At 32.4% G+C, this 15,862-nt stretch overlaps 2 protein-coding genes across 2 annotated transcripts; one reads left to right on the forward strand and one right to left on the reverse strand.

The window, feature by feature from the left end:
• The first annotated feature begins 645 nt into the window (after positions 1 to 645).
• Positions 646 to 12,400, forward strand: LOC103570321 (transcriptional regulator ATRX). The gene is made up of 8 exons (XM_008548026.3): positions 646 to 812; positions 910 to 970; positions 1,160 to 1,269; positions 2,363 to 2,476; positions 2,569 to 2,705; positions 3,752 to 7,048; positions 7,334 to 11,069; positions 12,147 to 12,400. The coding sequence occupies exons 1-8, from the start codon at positions 801 to 803 to the stop codon at positions 12,222 to 12,224; spliced, it is 7,545 nt and encodes a 2,514-aa protein (XP_008546248.3). The 5' UTR covers positions 646 to 800; the 3' UTR covers positions 12,225 to 12,400.
• A 131-nt stretch (positions 12,401 to 12,531) lies between these two features.
• On the reverse strand, positions 12,532 to 15,821 carry LOC103570322 (iduronate 2-sulfatase). Its single transcript, XM_008548027.2, has 4 exons — positions 15,411 to 15,821; positions 14,609 to 14,908; positions 13,831 to 14,541; positions 12,532 to 12,976 (listed from the first exon to the last, which is right to left on the reverse strand). The coding sequence occupies exons 1-4, from the start codon at positions 15,621 to 15,623 to the stop codon at positions 12,650 to 12,652; spliced, it is 1,551 nt and encodes a 516-aa protein (XP_008546249.1). The 5' UTR covers positions 15,624 to 15,821; the 3' UTR covers positions 12,532 to 12,649.
• Positions 15,822 to 15,862: the final 41 nt, after the last annotated feature.

A 15,862-nucleotide genomic window follows, 5' to 3' on the forward strand; every position in this document is an offset into this window, starting at 1 on the left:
TAAAAAAAACCCACAGTATTACTATATAATAATAATTAACCAATTCACATAAATTAGCTAATTACTTGTAATTAAAAAATATATACACATATTATTTTCAAAATATACTACTGTGGGTACTCAAACGAAAAGAAATTAAATCAAAAATTAAAATATGTAATTAATTATTTACTACAATTAATATTTATTTGGTAAGGCTGCGTAATTACACTATTTAAGTAATTAAGTCATTAATATTACAATTACTCATATATATACATATATATATATGTATATGACTCGAAAGACTTTTTAATCTAGAATAAAAAATTGTTGAAGTGTAAATTTATAAAATAATTTAAAAATCCAAAGAATTTTTTTAGTTTATTTAAAACTCTGTGTGTTAATAAAATAATTATGTAAATTAATATTTAATTATAATTTGAATTGTAATAGTTTTTACTATTTATATTATTGTTTTTTTATATTATATATACTTACATATTAATATATAAGATTTTTTTAATTTATAAATAATAAAGTTGACGTTTTCTCTGAAACAAAAAATTAATTATTTAAATTTTCCCGCCATTTTATAAAATAGTTGGCAGCAGTTGAATAAATATATACATATATATTTATATACTTTTTAGCCGCCATTGTAAACAGCAATGGCTACAAGTTAATGAAAATCAAATGAAATAGCTGTGGATGTTTATTAAATAAAACATAAATTTATACGAATTTGTGATTTTCATTTATTAATTAAAACGTTAGCTGATAGTTTTATTATTTATAAAATTATCTGAAGAGGATTCATTATGAATAATCAGGTAAATAATTATTTATATTTATCGCAACGTCGTCGGAAAAAATCATATATATTTAATTTATAATTCAAATAAATTTATGGCTGTTTTTATTTTTTAGATCGAGTGTCTGGTTAAAGAAACTCCTAGTGAACTTTCGTATCGCAAACAATTTTACCCAAGTGAGGATAAAATTTATTTTATGTTTTTTTTTTTACTCATATTTTTTTTGTTATTCACATGGCCTGCAAGTGGCGCTGCGGGAAAATATATAAATAATACGGAAATAATTTAAATATTTATATTTGTGATTAAGAAATTTTGTTTATTATTAAAGTAATTATGTAATGTTTGATTTTTTTTTTTTTTAGATGCCAAATCAATAAAAACAGATGACTTATGCTGCACTGTGTGCAATGAGGATTTAATTGTCTCGAAGAAATTATTAAATCATCCGGTCTTGGGAATTTTGATGTGCAAGGTACAGATTTGGGAAAATTGAATTTTTTTTTAAGACATTTTCAAATAGTGCCTTTTTAAAAATATTCATGACTCAATTGAATTGGTTGTTTGAGAAACCTCAGTCAAGAATACAAAATTTTTCAGGAAAAACAAAAAACATTTTTCCGGAAAAACTTGCCATTGAAATAATAAATAAATAATTGAAGAGAATAATGTTAGCGTTTGAAAAATATTAAAACAAAAAAAATTCAATTTTTTAATTGAAATTATTAAAAAAAATTATTTAAAGTTGATTGACTTATGGGGTTTCTCAACCAAACGGAAGAAAAAGTTATAAAATCATTTTTTAAAATTTTTTCCACTCTAATAATTTATTAGACTGATAAAATGAAGTATATAATATGTATTTAAACTCTGAAACTCAGAAATTACAAAAAATAATAATTAATTTAAGTATTTTAATTAGTCATATTATTTTTTTTAAAAAAAAGCGCGAATTTTAAATAAACAAGAAAAAATTATTTCTGTAAAACTAAAACTGCATGTTTATTTGAAAACCCCATAAGTCATTGACTATGGGGTCTCTCAATAAAATGAAATTTCTGCCAGTCCGTTAATTGTCTTTTAAACACTGATTTGATGGATTTTTTTATTAATTTCTATGGGGGGACATCCAGAACCCAAAAATGCAAAAAAACCAATTTCAAAAAAATATGACTTATGGGTTTCTCAAATAAACGATTTAATTGTCATGATATTGAAATTTAATAAATTAATTTTTAAAAAAAGTTGAAAATTTAATTGCAAAAAGGACAGTGTAGAAATTATTTTGATAAGAAATAGAATTTTCAAAGAATTACTTGCAGTTGATATCAATAGGGAGTTAAAGAAAATTGGTTGAATAAATTTTAGTCCGCGAAATTTGAAAATTAAAATTTTAAAATTGACATGAAGATTTTATTGAAATTTTACAAATTTCGGAGAGTTTCTAAAATTTATTTCTTTAATAAGTTCCCATACTTCACATCCTTAATTTCCCACTTCTCTAAGTACTAATTTTCATATATTAATTAATTGACTAATCAATTAACCGCAGTTTTTTTTATCTTCAGAAATGCTACGAAAAAAATAAATCTACGGATAAAAAAAAATGCATGCTGTGTTTCGGAGGCGGGAAGAAGTTGATCGAATGCAAGAACAGAAAATGTTCATATTTAACCTGCGAGGTAAATTTCACTTTTTAAAAAATTTACATCCACAAAATTCCACTCTTATAAAAAAAAAAAAAAAAAAAAAAAAATTCTCGTATACTTAACAGGAATGCGTGTCCAGAATAAATCCAAAAGCAAAAGCATTTCACAAGCCCGGGAAATGGAATTGTTTCGCCTGTAATATAACGCCCTTATATAAATTACGGGGAATATCATCAGCTGCAATGTCGTCGAATTCAACCGAGTAATTATATATTTTATAAAATTATTTTTAGGCCCAGGATTTTTGCTTTAATTTGATAATAATAATTAATAATTAATGGTGTGATATTTTTGATATTACGGCAAAAATATTGGTCGTATGAAAAAATTTTTGAAACAAAAGTTGTCCCAAATTTAATTTTACAAAAAAAATGTCTCATATAATTTTTTTATAGGACCAATAAGAAAGTCATAATTTCAAAATTAAGATTTTCATAATTGTCAAAAATTTGAATCACTCATTATGAATTTGAATTTAAGAATTACGATGAAAATATTGGTCGTATCAAAAAATTTTTCAAATAAAAGTTGTTCCAAATTTAATTTTATAAAAAAAATGTCTCTTATAATTTTTTAATAGGACCAATATTTTCAGCGTAATTTTGAAATTACGATTTTTGTAATTAACAAAAATTTGAATCGTTCATTATGAATCTCAATTTTGTGATTACAGCGAAAATATTCGTCTTATCAAAAAATCATAAGAGACATTTCTTTTAGAAAATTAAATTTTCTACAACTTTTGTTTAAAAATTTTTGTGATAAAACCAATATTTTCGCGGCAATTTCAAACATTTGAATAATTAATTCAAAAATCAAGGCAAAAATCTTGTCCCTATTTTACTTAGTGGTGTAGAAGAAGTTAATTATTTATTTATCTTATTTTTTATTATCAATTAATTAATTATTATTATCAACAAAAATAATTAATTAAAAATAATAATAAATAAAATAAATTGGCATGCAAGTGATCGGAATTTCAAATTTCCGTTATAGCTTTTTTTATTAGTTTATTAATTTACATAAATTTATTTATCATCTAATTATTTTAATGCTGTATCTTTGTACTTATTAACATAATTAACCAACTTAATCAACGTACAGTAATAAAAATATTAAATAAACAAGAGCGATGAGCAAACGGAAGTTTGAAAGCCGCGTTATGGATGTGGAAGAATAATTAAAAAAAAAAAAAATTGCTCATTAGCAAGAATGGACAGAAAACAAAAAAAAAAAATTATGTTTCAGAAAATCATCTAATCAGCCAAATAAACGGATTAAAAATAATACTATTAGTAAATCTAAAGATAAAATAAGTAAACCTGTAGCGGAAACCCAAAAAATGAATGGAGAAAATTTATCACGTTGTGATTCAACATCGAGTAGTGGAACCGAATTTACGAAGACTAAAATAATCGATACAAATTTATCATCATCTCGTATAAATCATCACGATCTATGTGATACATCAGATAATGATGCGCAGGAAGATGACGCGCTGACTAAACGTCAGTTATTTGAGCTTAAGCACAACATTAAAAAATTATTTGACAGCATGAAGGAAATGGGGACTAAGATGTTGAAAGACGTGGAAAAATTGCAGCAAAATTTTTACACCAATAAACATAAATATAAATCATCTGATGTAAAGAATATAATGTCTGAGTGTACGAATATGATTAAGAGTGTCCAAGAGTGCACGAGTAAGCAGGAAAAAAAATTAATCGAACGTCACAAGACCTGGTGCAGAAAATCTAAATTCAAAAATACGCTTGCAGTTGACAGTCGGAAGAAAAAAAATCAGGAGCCGGTCAAAGAGTCGGATGATGAGAAAAGAGCCTCGACTCCTGTTGAGAAAAATTCGAAATTTGTTGCGGAAAAAAGTAACAGTCGACTGGAAATTTCTGATTGTGATGATCAAGTTTTTTCTGATGATGATGCTGATAAAAATAGTAGAGATAAAGTTGGAAATAATGATGATGAAGTTGATGACTTTAATAAATCGAAAGATTTATTTTCTGATGATGAATTAGTCGCTGATAATCATGTTGATGAAATTGATGTTGAACGAAATGTTGAACGCTCGCCATCTAGATCTAGTAGGAAATCATCAGATGAAAGTGATGACGGGAATGTACGCAAGAAACGTTTGATGAAGGTTAAAAAAAAATCGGGGAAAGTTGACTCTGATGAAAGCACGGACAGTAATGGGAAGGAGAGACGTTTGTCTAGAAATAAATTGGATAAAGTGGAGAAGAAAACTGATGGTGGAGGTAGAGGAGAATTGTCATCGGAATCTGATGGATCTGGGAGATCTGGTGATAAAGAAAATGAGAAGAAAGGTGAGGATTGTTCTGATGACGTCGTTTTGACACCAGAGTCACAGGTCAAGAAATTATCTTATGAAGTTGAAACTGATAAGGATGAGGACAAGGACGAGTCGCGAAAAGAAAAGGAAGCTAAAGAATCTTTGCTGAAATCTTCGGATTCGGAATTGACGGAAGTTGAAGACTTGGGGGGTAAAGAAGCGCAGAAATCTGGGTCTGAATTGGAGTCTGAGGAAGATGATAAAAAGAAGAAGAATGGAAAAGATAAAAAATCTAGTTCCTTAGAAAATGGAGGTAAAAAACGAAAGGAAGCTAAGAAAGTTTTGGTAAATTCTTCTGAATCTGAAGAAGATGATGATAAAATAAAGAAACGAGAAGAAGAAGCTAAAAAAGTTTTATTAAATTCGTCTGATTCTGAAGATGAAGGGAAGAAAGGAAATAAAGATAAAAATTCTAGATCTAATTCTGGGGAACCTGAGAGAGAAGATGATAAAGTTGAGAAAAGAAGAAAAGAAGAAGAAGCTAAGAAAGCTTTGGTAATTTCTTCTTCTGAATCTGGAGAAGATGATGAGAAAATAAAGAAACGGAAAGAAGAAGAAGCTAAAAGAATTTTAATGAATTCTTCTTCGGATTCTGAGGAAGAAATAAATAAAGCGAAAAAAAAATCTAGATCTAGTTCTTTAGAAGGTGATCGTGAAGATGATAAATCTAAAAAACAGAAAGAAGAAGAAGCTAAGAAAAGTTTGCTGAATTCTTCTTCTGATTCTGAAGAAGAAATAAATCAGTTGAAGAAAAATGAGGAGAAAATATCTAGATCTAATTCTTTAGATTCTGATCAAGAAGATAATAAAGTTAGAAAAAGAAGAAAAGAAGAAGCTAAGAAAGCTTTGCCAGTTTCTTCTTCTGATTCTGAGCATGAAGAAGATGACAAAGTAAAGAAACAAGAAGAAGAAGCTAGGAAAATTACTGTTTCTTCTTCTGATTCTGATCATGAAGATGATAAAATAAAGAAACGAAAAAAAGAAGAAGAAGCTAAAAAAGCTCTGCTAAATTCTTCTTCTGATTCTGATCGTGAAGACGATGAAAAAATAAAAAAACAAAAAGAAGCAGTTAAAAAAAAAGGATCTAGTTCTTCTTCCGAATCTGATCATGAAGAAGAAAGTAAAAGTAAAAAACAAAAAGAAGAAAAAGCTAAAAAAGCTCTGCTTAATTCTTCTTCTGATTCCGATCACGAAGATGATGAAAAAATAAAAAAACAAAAAGAAGCTAAAAAAAAAGGATCTAGTTCTTCCGAATCTGATCATGAAGATGATAAAGTTAAGAAACGAAAAAAAGAAGAAGAAGCTAAAAAAGCTCTGCTTAATTCTTCTTCTGATTCCGATCACGAAGATGATGAAAAAATAAAAAAACAAAAAGAAGCTAAAAAAAAAGGATCTAGTTCTTCCGAATCTGATCATGAAGATGATAAAATAAAGAAACGAAAAAAAGAAGAAGAAGCTAAAAAAGCTCTGTTAAATTCTTCTTCTGATTCTGATCGTGAAGACGATGAAAAAATAAAAAAACAAAAAGAAGCAGTTAAAAAAAAAGGATCTAGTTCTTCTTCCGAATCTGATCATGAAGAAGAAAGTAAAAGTAAAAAACAAAAAGAAGAAAAAGCTAAAAAAGCTCTGCTTAATTCTTCTTCTGATTCCGATCACGAAGATGATGAAAAAATAAAAAAACAAAAAGAAGAAGCTAAAAAAAAAGGATCTAGTTCTTCTTCCGAATCTGATCATGAAGAAGAAAGTAAAAGTAAAAAACAAAAAGAAGAAGAAGCTAAAAAAGCTCTGCTTAATTCTTCTTCTGATTCCGATCACGAAAATGATGAAAAAATAAAAAAACAAAAAGAAGCTAAAAAAAAAGGATCTATTTCTTCTTCTGAATCTGACAATGAAGTAAACAGTAAAAGAGTAACGCGAAGAGCGGCAGAAGCTAAAAAAATAACGAATGATGTAGAGAAGGAATCAGATTCCGACATTGAAACAATTAGTTCTAAAAATTCTTCCAAAACTAAGTCAAAGAGATTCCAATTAAACAATAATATCCATTATAATAACGATAAAAAATTAAAATTAAAAAGTTTAGTTAAATTAGAAAGACTGAGCAAAAGAATTTTATCTCGCCACTCCAAAGCTTTGCGCTTATCGAGGGAATATTTGGAAAACAAAAAAGTCTTAAGGTAGTTTTTTTTATTTTTTTTTTCTCTCTAACCCCCTTTCAAATTAACACTAAAAAATTTTATTATTCTTAATCAGGGTTGCAAATTTTTTTATTAATAAATTTTTAAATCATTTCTTTGTGACCACCCTGTTTTAATTTAAATGAATGACCTTAATTTAATTTTAATTAATAATTTTTTTCATTGATCTAAAAAAAAAATTACGCATTACCTCAGTATTTAATTAAAAAAATATTTAATTTTTTTTTATCACCATTTACCCCTGATGTTTTTTTTTAATTGCAGCCTGATGTCACTCGACGGCCTCGAGAAGAAAAATAAAAAGAAACAACGCAGTGACTCATCAACAGACGAAGATTCCAAGCATTCAAGATCCCGGAAGAGAACTAAAATATCAAGCGAAGACGACACTCTGTTGGACCACCTGAAAAAAGTCGAAACTGGGAACGGCGACAATGACAGCAGCAACTCCAGCCTGGAAGACGATGATAGTTCGAAAAATAATAAGAATAAAGAAATGGAGCCGCAGAGTCTAGTCCAGCAGGCAGACAAAGTCGCCAAGGCGTCAATTCTCGCGGACTCCGAGTCCAGTGACGTCGAGGAAACGCCCATGGAGTTCGACGTCACCGGGTCTCAGGACAAGAAGAAAGAGACAGAAAAAAATAACACGAATAATAAAGGTGACAAAGACGATGATGATAAAAAGAAAAGTAAGAAGAATAAAGACGACGGTTGGAAACGCAGCAAATTATTGACTGGCAAAATATTGGACTCTGACTCAGATGAAGAAAATGAGAAAGCGCAAAAAAAATTATCCCAGCGCAGCAGAAATGATTCCGACAGCAAAGAAGAAGCCGACGACTCAATAAAATCTAAGAAAAAATCAACAAGAACCCGGCGACGTCGTTTGAATTCCGACTCTGACGTCAAGATCTCCGACGACTCGGACTCCGACTCTGCTGGCAACAAAAACGACAAAGACGACGACTCCGACGACCTGAAAAAAAGTAAAATAAAGAAAACGTCAAAGCGTAAAAATAAATCCGATTCGTCAGACTCCAGTTACTCGATGGTGTCAAAAAAATCTAAAACAAAACGCCGCAGGATTCGGGCCGTTGCGGAGGACAGCGAAGACAGCAGCGACGACGACGATCTTCTAGGGTCTCAAGGTGGCGCGAATAAAAGCGGGCGTAAAAATATTCGTAAGGTACTGAAAGACAAACACGTCGCCGACGGCACTTTGCAGGCCGCCAAACAAGAGGAAGAACGCATTCGACGTATGGCCGAGCGTCAGAAATTGTACAACGAAATGTACGAAGCGCGACTGGCCAGCGAGGCTAAAGTCGACAAACTAGTCCTGGATTTCGACGAGGAAACAAAGGAAGTGCTGCTGGAAGTTGATGAAAATTTGGTGAAACGTCTGAAGCCGCATCAAGCCAAAGGTATAAAATTTATGTGGGACGCCTGCTTCGAGTCTCTCGAAAGGACCAAGAAATCCGAAGGCTCCGGGTGCATACTTGCGCACTGCATGGGTCTCGGAAAGTCATTCCAGGTCGTGACTCTTTCCCACACTTTGCTGATGCACAGCGAAAAGACCGGGATAAATAAAATCCTGATCGTCGTGCCGCTCAGTACTGTCCTGAACTGGATGAACGAGTTCAAAATATGGCTGTCGGAAGTCGAGAACGGGAACGACATCGAATTGTACGAGATGACCAAAGCCAAGACGAACATCGAGCGCAAGTGTCACTTGGAAAACTGGCAGCGTACTGGCGGCGTTCTGATAATCGGCTACGAAATGTTCCGTAATCTCTGCGCCATCAAAGGCAAAGTGCGCAAGAGTGTACAGGAAGCGATACTCAAGTGCATACTTGACCCCGGACCGGACTTGATTATTTGCGACGAAGGCCATCTGCTGAAAAACGAGGACTCGGCGATCAGCAAAGCCATCAGGCGGGTCAAGACCTTGAGGAGAATCGTGCTGACGGGTACGCCGTTGCAGAATAATCTGATCGAGTATCACTGCATGGTCCAGTTTGTGAAGCCGAATTTGCTCGGTACCAAGAAGGAATTTTCTAACAGATTCGTCAACCCGATCCAGAACGGGCAGTTCGATGACTCGACGGAGTACGACGTCAAGCTGATGAAAAAACGCGCGCATGTCCTGCACAAAATGTTGGAGGGAAGTGTCCAGCGATTTGACTACTCGGTTCTCACTCCGTTTTTACCTCCGAAGCAGGAGTACGTCATCTCTATAAGACTCAGTGACGTGCAGGTTAAATTGTATCAGTATTACATTGACAATTTCGCGCGCAAGCACAAAGGCGTAGGCGGGTCACTGTTCGCTGACTTCCAAGCGCTGTCACGACTGTGGACTCACCCCTTTGTTGTTAAAATGCACACGGAAAACAGCGAGAAGTTGTTGCAAAAAAAACGCGACGCTGAGAGCGACTCCGAAGGTTCGCTGAAGGATTTCATTGACGATGGCAGTGACACTGAGTCGTCTTCTAGTGAAAGCAGCAACAATTCCAGCGGAAGTGACGTCGTCGCGCTAGATGACGATGACGGTAAGAAGAAAAATAAAAAAAAGGGACCGCCGCCCAAAAGGGGCACGCGCGCTAATCCTGTTATTGAGGATATTCCGGTGGAACCCGAAGAACCCACTGTGGAAAACAGGCAGTGGTGGACTGAGTTTATAAAAGATGAAGATTTTGATGACATGAGATTGTCTGCTAAGTTGATTATTTTGTTTGACATCATCAAGGAAGCGGAAGCTATTGGTGATAAAGTTCTCGTGTTTTCCCAGTCGCTTTATTCGCTGACGTTGATTGAGAAATTTCTGAGTATGATCGACGACGAGACGCAAAACGGAAATGAACTAGAGACTCTTGACAAGCATACCGGGTGCTGGGTGATCGGGCAAGATTATTTCCGTTTCGACGGACAAACGTCGGCGGAAAATCGCAGCCACTGGGTGAAAAGTTTCAACAGACCTTCAAATACCCGGGCGCGGTTGTTTTTGATATCAACCCGCGCTGGTGGTCTGGGTATAAATCTGACGGCTGCTAACAGAGTCGTGATTTTTGACGCCAGTTGGAACCCATCTCATGATGTACAAAGTATTTTTAGAATTTACAGATTCGGACAAAAGAAACCTTGTTATGTTTATCGTCTGCTGGCTGCTGGTACGATGGAAGAGAAAATTTACAACCGTCAGGTTACCAAACTGTCATTGTCCTGTCGAGTTGTTGATGAGCTGCAGATTGAACGTCATTACAGCAACAATGATCTAGCAGAATTATATAAATTTGATCCCCCGGGTACGAATACTCCAGACCTTGCGCTGCCTAAAGATCGTCTGCTTGCAGAAATATTTTTACGCCATAAAAATTTGGTCGAGACTTTTCACGAACACGATTCGCTGCTGGAAAATATCGCTGAGGAAGAGCTGGATGCTGAGGAACGTAAGCAGGCTTGGCAGGAATACGAAGATGAGAAAGCGGGTAAACCTTTGGTTACGGCGCAGATGATAAATTATCAGAACCAGCAGCAGATGATGCTGATGCAGCAGTATAATAACCAGATGATGAATTCTCTGAACTTAAGCAACCCGGCGAAACAGGTCGAGTTGTCGCAACTCATGAGCATGTTCCAGCAGGACTACCCCCATCTTACGGAACAGGCGCAGCGAGGCATGGCGCTGAAGGCGCTGAGCAATATGTACAATTACGTGGAGAACCAGGTGATCGGGCGAGGTCTGAATCCGTCGATTATGACGAATATCGCGAATCCTAGCAACCCCACTGCGACTTTGGCCAACGCACTTGCGCAGCAGGAGTACTCGCGCTTTCACTCGGGATTTAACCAGCAGAATCTCAGCCCGCAGCAGCGCCAGATGCTGTATGCTCAGTCGTTCGGTAATGTTAATTCGCTGGGGAAAAATCCGCAGATGCCCACTGGTGCTATCAATCCTAATGCTTCGGCGTCAAAGTTTTCTAATAATGATGATGATATTATAGAGGTAATTGATCAGTAGTTTTTTTAGAGTTATTGGGCTGGCTGAGACAAACTTGGTATTTTTCGCGCTCTTCAGTGAAGATTTAGTCTATGGTAGAAAGAAAAATTTGAGTTTGGAAACGGGAATTTTAAAGTTTTTTGAATATTTTAAAATAAGTGATTTTTGGAAGAGAGTTTAAGATGGGAACTTAGGGATTAGTGGAAAATATGAGATTTTAGAATTTTTGGGTGTTTTATTGAATTTTGTTTTAAGAGATTTTTGAGAAATTTGATTTTTTAAATTTTTTACATGTGCGTATTTTTAGTTTTTTTTTAAAATAAATTATTAAAGAAAAAAAAATTCAAAAATTGTCTGCTAACTTCGGGATCGTAATTTTCTTAAGGAAAAAGGGGTCTGAGGTAAAAAAAAAAAGAGGATGTGATTTTTTTTTTTCAGTTTCGTTATTAAAATTTAAAAAATTTATGACATTGTTAAGCATCATTCCAAGAATATTCTGTGAAATTTTTATAAAAAAATATTGAAAAATAAGCCGGTGGCAGTGGGGAGAGACGAGTCAAAAAAAAGTCTCCATGCCGTAGGCAGGATAACTCATGACTGCCTCATCTGAAATAAAAAAACCAAAAAGATTTCTTTAGTACATAAGTTTGATGGATTTGAACGGAGGATTTTTTTTTCAATGACTACTTATTTTTTAATTAAACAAAAGAAGGAATTTTTGGTAAAAATCAGAATTTTTTGATTGCACCTTTACCAAAAATTCAAAAATGAATATTTTGTTTATTCCTTCGTTCAAATCCATCAAACAGCATGGAGACTTTTTTTTTGACTCGTCTCTCCCCACTACCACTGGCTTATTTTTCCATATTTTTTTATGAAAATTTCACAGAATATTCTTGAAATGAAGCTTAACAATGTCACAAATTTAAAAAATTTTAATAATGAAACTCTAAAAATTGGCGCTCAAACTTGATAATTTTTTTACCATACACTAAATTTTTACGACAGAGCGTAAAAAAAAATTTAGTCTCTCCCTAATATTAATACGTTAATTTCCTCACTAAATAAAAAATTTCTTTTCAGATCCCTTCCAGTAGTAGTACTAGAGTAGGAGGAGTGACTCAAGCCAGTAGTAATTCTCCCAAAAGACAGGAAGAATAAGAAGTATTTTAATTGTTTTACTTTAATTATAATTACAACTAATTTAATTATAATTTTCTTAAAATATAAAAATATATATATTAAGGTAATTTAAGATTAACTTAGGAACAAAAAGTATATATATTTAAATAAGTATGATTGGTATAAATTAGTCTTTACTTCACAAAGTCATTCATGCTGGACATAATTTTCACTACAAATTAAAATTATTAATTATTTTATTATTATTTTTTCATTTTACCTTAAAAAATAATTATATTTACATCTTGTTTATTTTTTTTTAATGTTTAGACGAATAAAAAAATTATCATCTCTTAAATTATTTACACAATTATATTTTTAAATTACTAGCGATTATAAATCTCATTGTTTTTAAATAATCGTTATAAATAAATTTGCTATAATCAATTAAAACATTTATTTATTTAACGAGGCAATGCCTCTCTCCATCCTGCTTTTAGTAATTTAAATAATTTACGTTTTATTTTTGAGTAGTGATTGTTCGCTTGCTGGTTGGTCATTTCATGGGGATCTATGGAGTGGTTGTACAGTTCCTGGGCAATTAAAGTTTCCCAGTCGGAGGAATTTTTATGGAAAGACACCCAGGCAGTGTAACGATAGCGCGAAGTTCGTAGTGTGTACCCCATTATTTTAATGTTTTTGAATCGCGGCTCGTCACTGCTCGGTTTCCAGGTGGGAATTAATCCTGGACGTGGATACTGACTGAATGCTGCTTTTTTCCAATTGATTACCTTGGGAATTTATATTTATATCAATTATTTCATATAATTGAGATGATACAAATGATTTGGCGGGAACTTAAATTTTTGAATGGAAAATAAGAAAATTGGTGATGGACAAATTATCTGGGATGACTTTTTGGAAATTGAGGTAAGTAATGGGAGTTTAAATACTAGATTGCAGGGGTGAGTCATTAACTAAAATAAAAATTAAAGTAATTTGCTACGTTATTGCAACAAATAATAAATAAACTTTTTTTATTACAAGTTTATCATTTTTTTTTGTAATTAACTTTTTACGTTACAATATTTTTGCTGTAATTATTTTAGCAATTCAGTGTCAAGTTACTTGAGATTTATTGGATTTAATAGCAGGCAAGTACGATTTGGAATTTTACAAAACCGAGACAAGTCTTGCCAAATTTTTTTTAAAAATGTGAAAATTTATTAATGGGGACTTTAAATTGAATTTTTTTAGAAAATTATTGAATTTACGAAAAAATTTATGGAGACCATTTTTGTAGGAAATTTAATTTCCTTTAAAATTAGTCCTTATCATTTTCTTCGTATCTATGATAATTTAGCAAGAATTTCAATTTTAAGATTAAAGGAATTTTCAGAGATAAAATTTTTTTGAAAATTATTCTAGTGAAGGTTTTAAATCAATTTTTTGAGAAAACTATTCAATATACAAAAAAAATTGAAGAGACCTTTTTTGTAGGAAATTTAATTTCCTTCCAAATCGGTCTTTATCATTTTTACTGTAACTCTAATATTTAACCGTCAATTTTCCTCTATATAGAAAAAATATTTTATTCAAATTTAAATTTAAAATTTAAAAATTCTCAATCCCGCTCAAAAATTACCTTATTCTCAGCAGCAGCTTCGAGAACCGGCACAAAACTTTTACCTTCCGTACACAAGCCATCATTCATTTTTCCACAAGTATCAATTGGAATTCCCCCAAGTTCAGCTATCGTTGGAAACAAATCGACCAATTCTACTATCGACTTACTATAAATTTTATTCTTTATCCTCGGCAACGAAACAATCAAAGGAACCCGTACGGCAGCTTCAAAATTACTGTACTTTCCCCAAAGACCATGCTCGCCCAATGACCACCCGTGATCAGAAGTCAATACGACCACCGTATTTTTATCAATCTCCATTTTAATCAACTGCTTAATTAATTTACCCACTAAATAATCAACGTAAGTCACTGATGCGTAGTAAGACTGGATTATTTTCACAGCGAATTCCTTTGGAATTTTTTCCCACGGAAATTTCAAATTCAAATCGTCAACGTCTTCGCGTTTCCTCAAATCAATCCATGGATTGTAAGCAACACTGCTGACATTTTCCGGCCAGAAATAATTTTTCAAGTGAAATTTGTCTACCGGATGATATTTCAAAAATTCAGCGGGAAATTTGAATGGGATATGAGGTTTTTCAAAGCCGACTGCTAAAAAAAACGGACTTGCTACCGAGTGATTTGATAAAAAATTTTCGGCGGCATTCAAATTTTCAATATCTGGCAGCGTCGAATACGGCATCGATGAAATATTTACGGGACAGATCTAAAATAAATTATTTATTATTTTTCTACATGAGTAGTAAAATAAATTTGAATTTTCTGTTACTCACAAGATTACGAGCTAATCCATGGGCTGATGGACAAACGGGAGCATTTTTATATTTATCTGTCAGGGGATGAAAAGGAATTTCTGTCCATGAGTACGGACTGTCGTCGGAATAATTACTACTGACACCGGGGTGAAATATTTTTCCGATAGATTTTGTTATGTAGCCGTTGGCTTTTAAATGTTGAGGGAGAGTTGTAAAATTATTGTTTTTTCTCCAGTAACTGTAAAAGTCGTACAGATGCAGTGTATCTGGTCGGCGGCTTGTTAAAAGTGAATTTCTACTTGGAGCACACAGAGCTTGCTGTAAAAATATTTATTAATTTTTTTTTATAGAAAATTTTTGCGGTGAAATTTATATTTTAATAGAGTAAGTGCGCGCGAAAATTTTTTTGAATTTGAAAAAAAAAAAAAAATTTTACACAAGAATTTATTTCTTGGATCAAAAAAAATTTTTTTTTGATCCAAGAAATTTTTTTTTTAATTCAAGAAAATTTTTTTTGCTCCAAGAAAATTTTTGTTTTCAATTTTTAATGAAAAAAATTTATTAAGGCCAGTTAAAAATTTTTTGCACCAAAAAATCATTTTTCTGTACAGAAAAAATTATCGACTGAAGGTAAATATTTTTGATTCAAGAAATTTTTGCAGAAAACCTCAATTTTCTTGATAAAGTAGAAATCTGTGACCAAGATGAATTCTCTTGGCTCAAAAAAATCTTGACTTCATTTTAAGAAATATATGACAAAAATTATGTGTCATTCATTTATAATATAATGAAAATTCAAATTCTCTTTCGGAAAGCTAACCTGTGCATATGCTCGAGTAAATACTACACTTGTATCAGCTAAATTATCAATATTCGGAGTGTAGGCATTCTTATCTCCGTAACAACCTAACGCGGGACGGAGATCATCGACCATAATAAATAATATATTTTGTTTCGCTTTACATAATGATACTAGTAATAATAATAAGACAATTTTTATACTACACATTTTAAAATTGCATTTACTGAACATTCACATTGTATAGATAAGAGTTATTCCCAACAAGAGAAAATCTAGGGCTGATTTTCATTGGACGCATACGCAGTGTCACCATTTGATTAAAAAAAGCAGCGCGCGAAAATTTGAAAAAGGTAATAGTACATTATAGACCAAGGGAGGAAAGTCTGAAAAGTGATAGTTTTGTGAATCACAGAATGACAGATGGGTGCGGGAGGGGGAGACGGGGGGGGGGGGGGATGATCGAATAATCT

This window comes from Microplitis demolitor, chromosome 4, assembly GCF_026212275.2.
Source record: "Microplitis demolitor isolate Queensland-Clemson2020A chromosome 4, iyMicDemo2.1a, whole genome shotgun sequence".
Classification (NCBI taxonomy): domain Eukaryota; kingdom Metazoa; phylum Arthropoda; class Insecta; order Hymenoptera; family Braconidae; genus Microplitis; species Microplitis demolitor.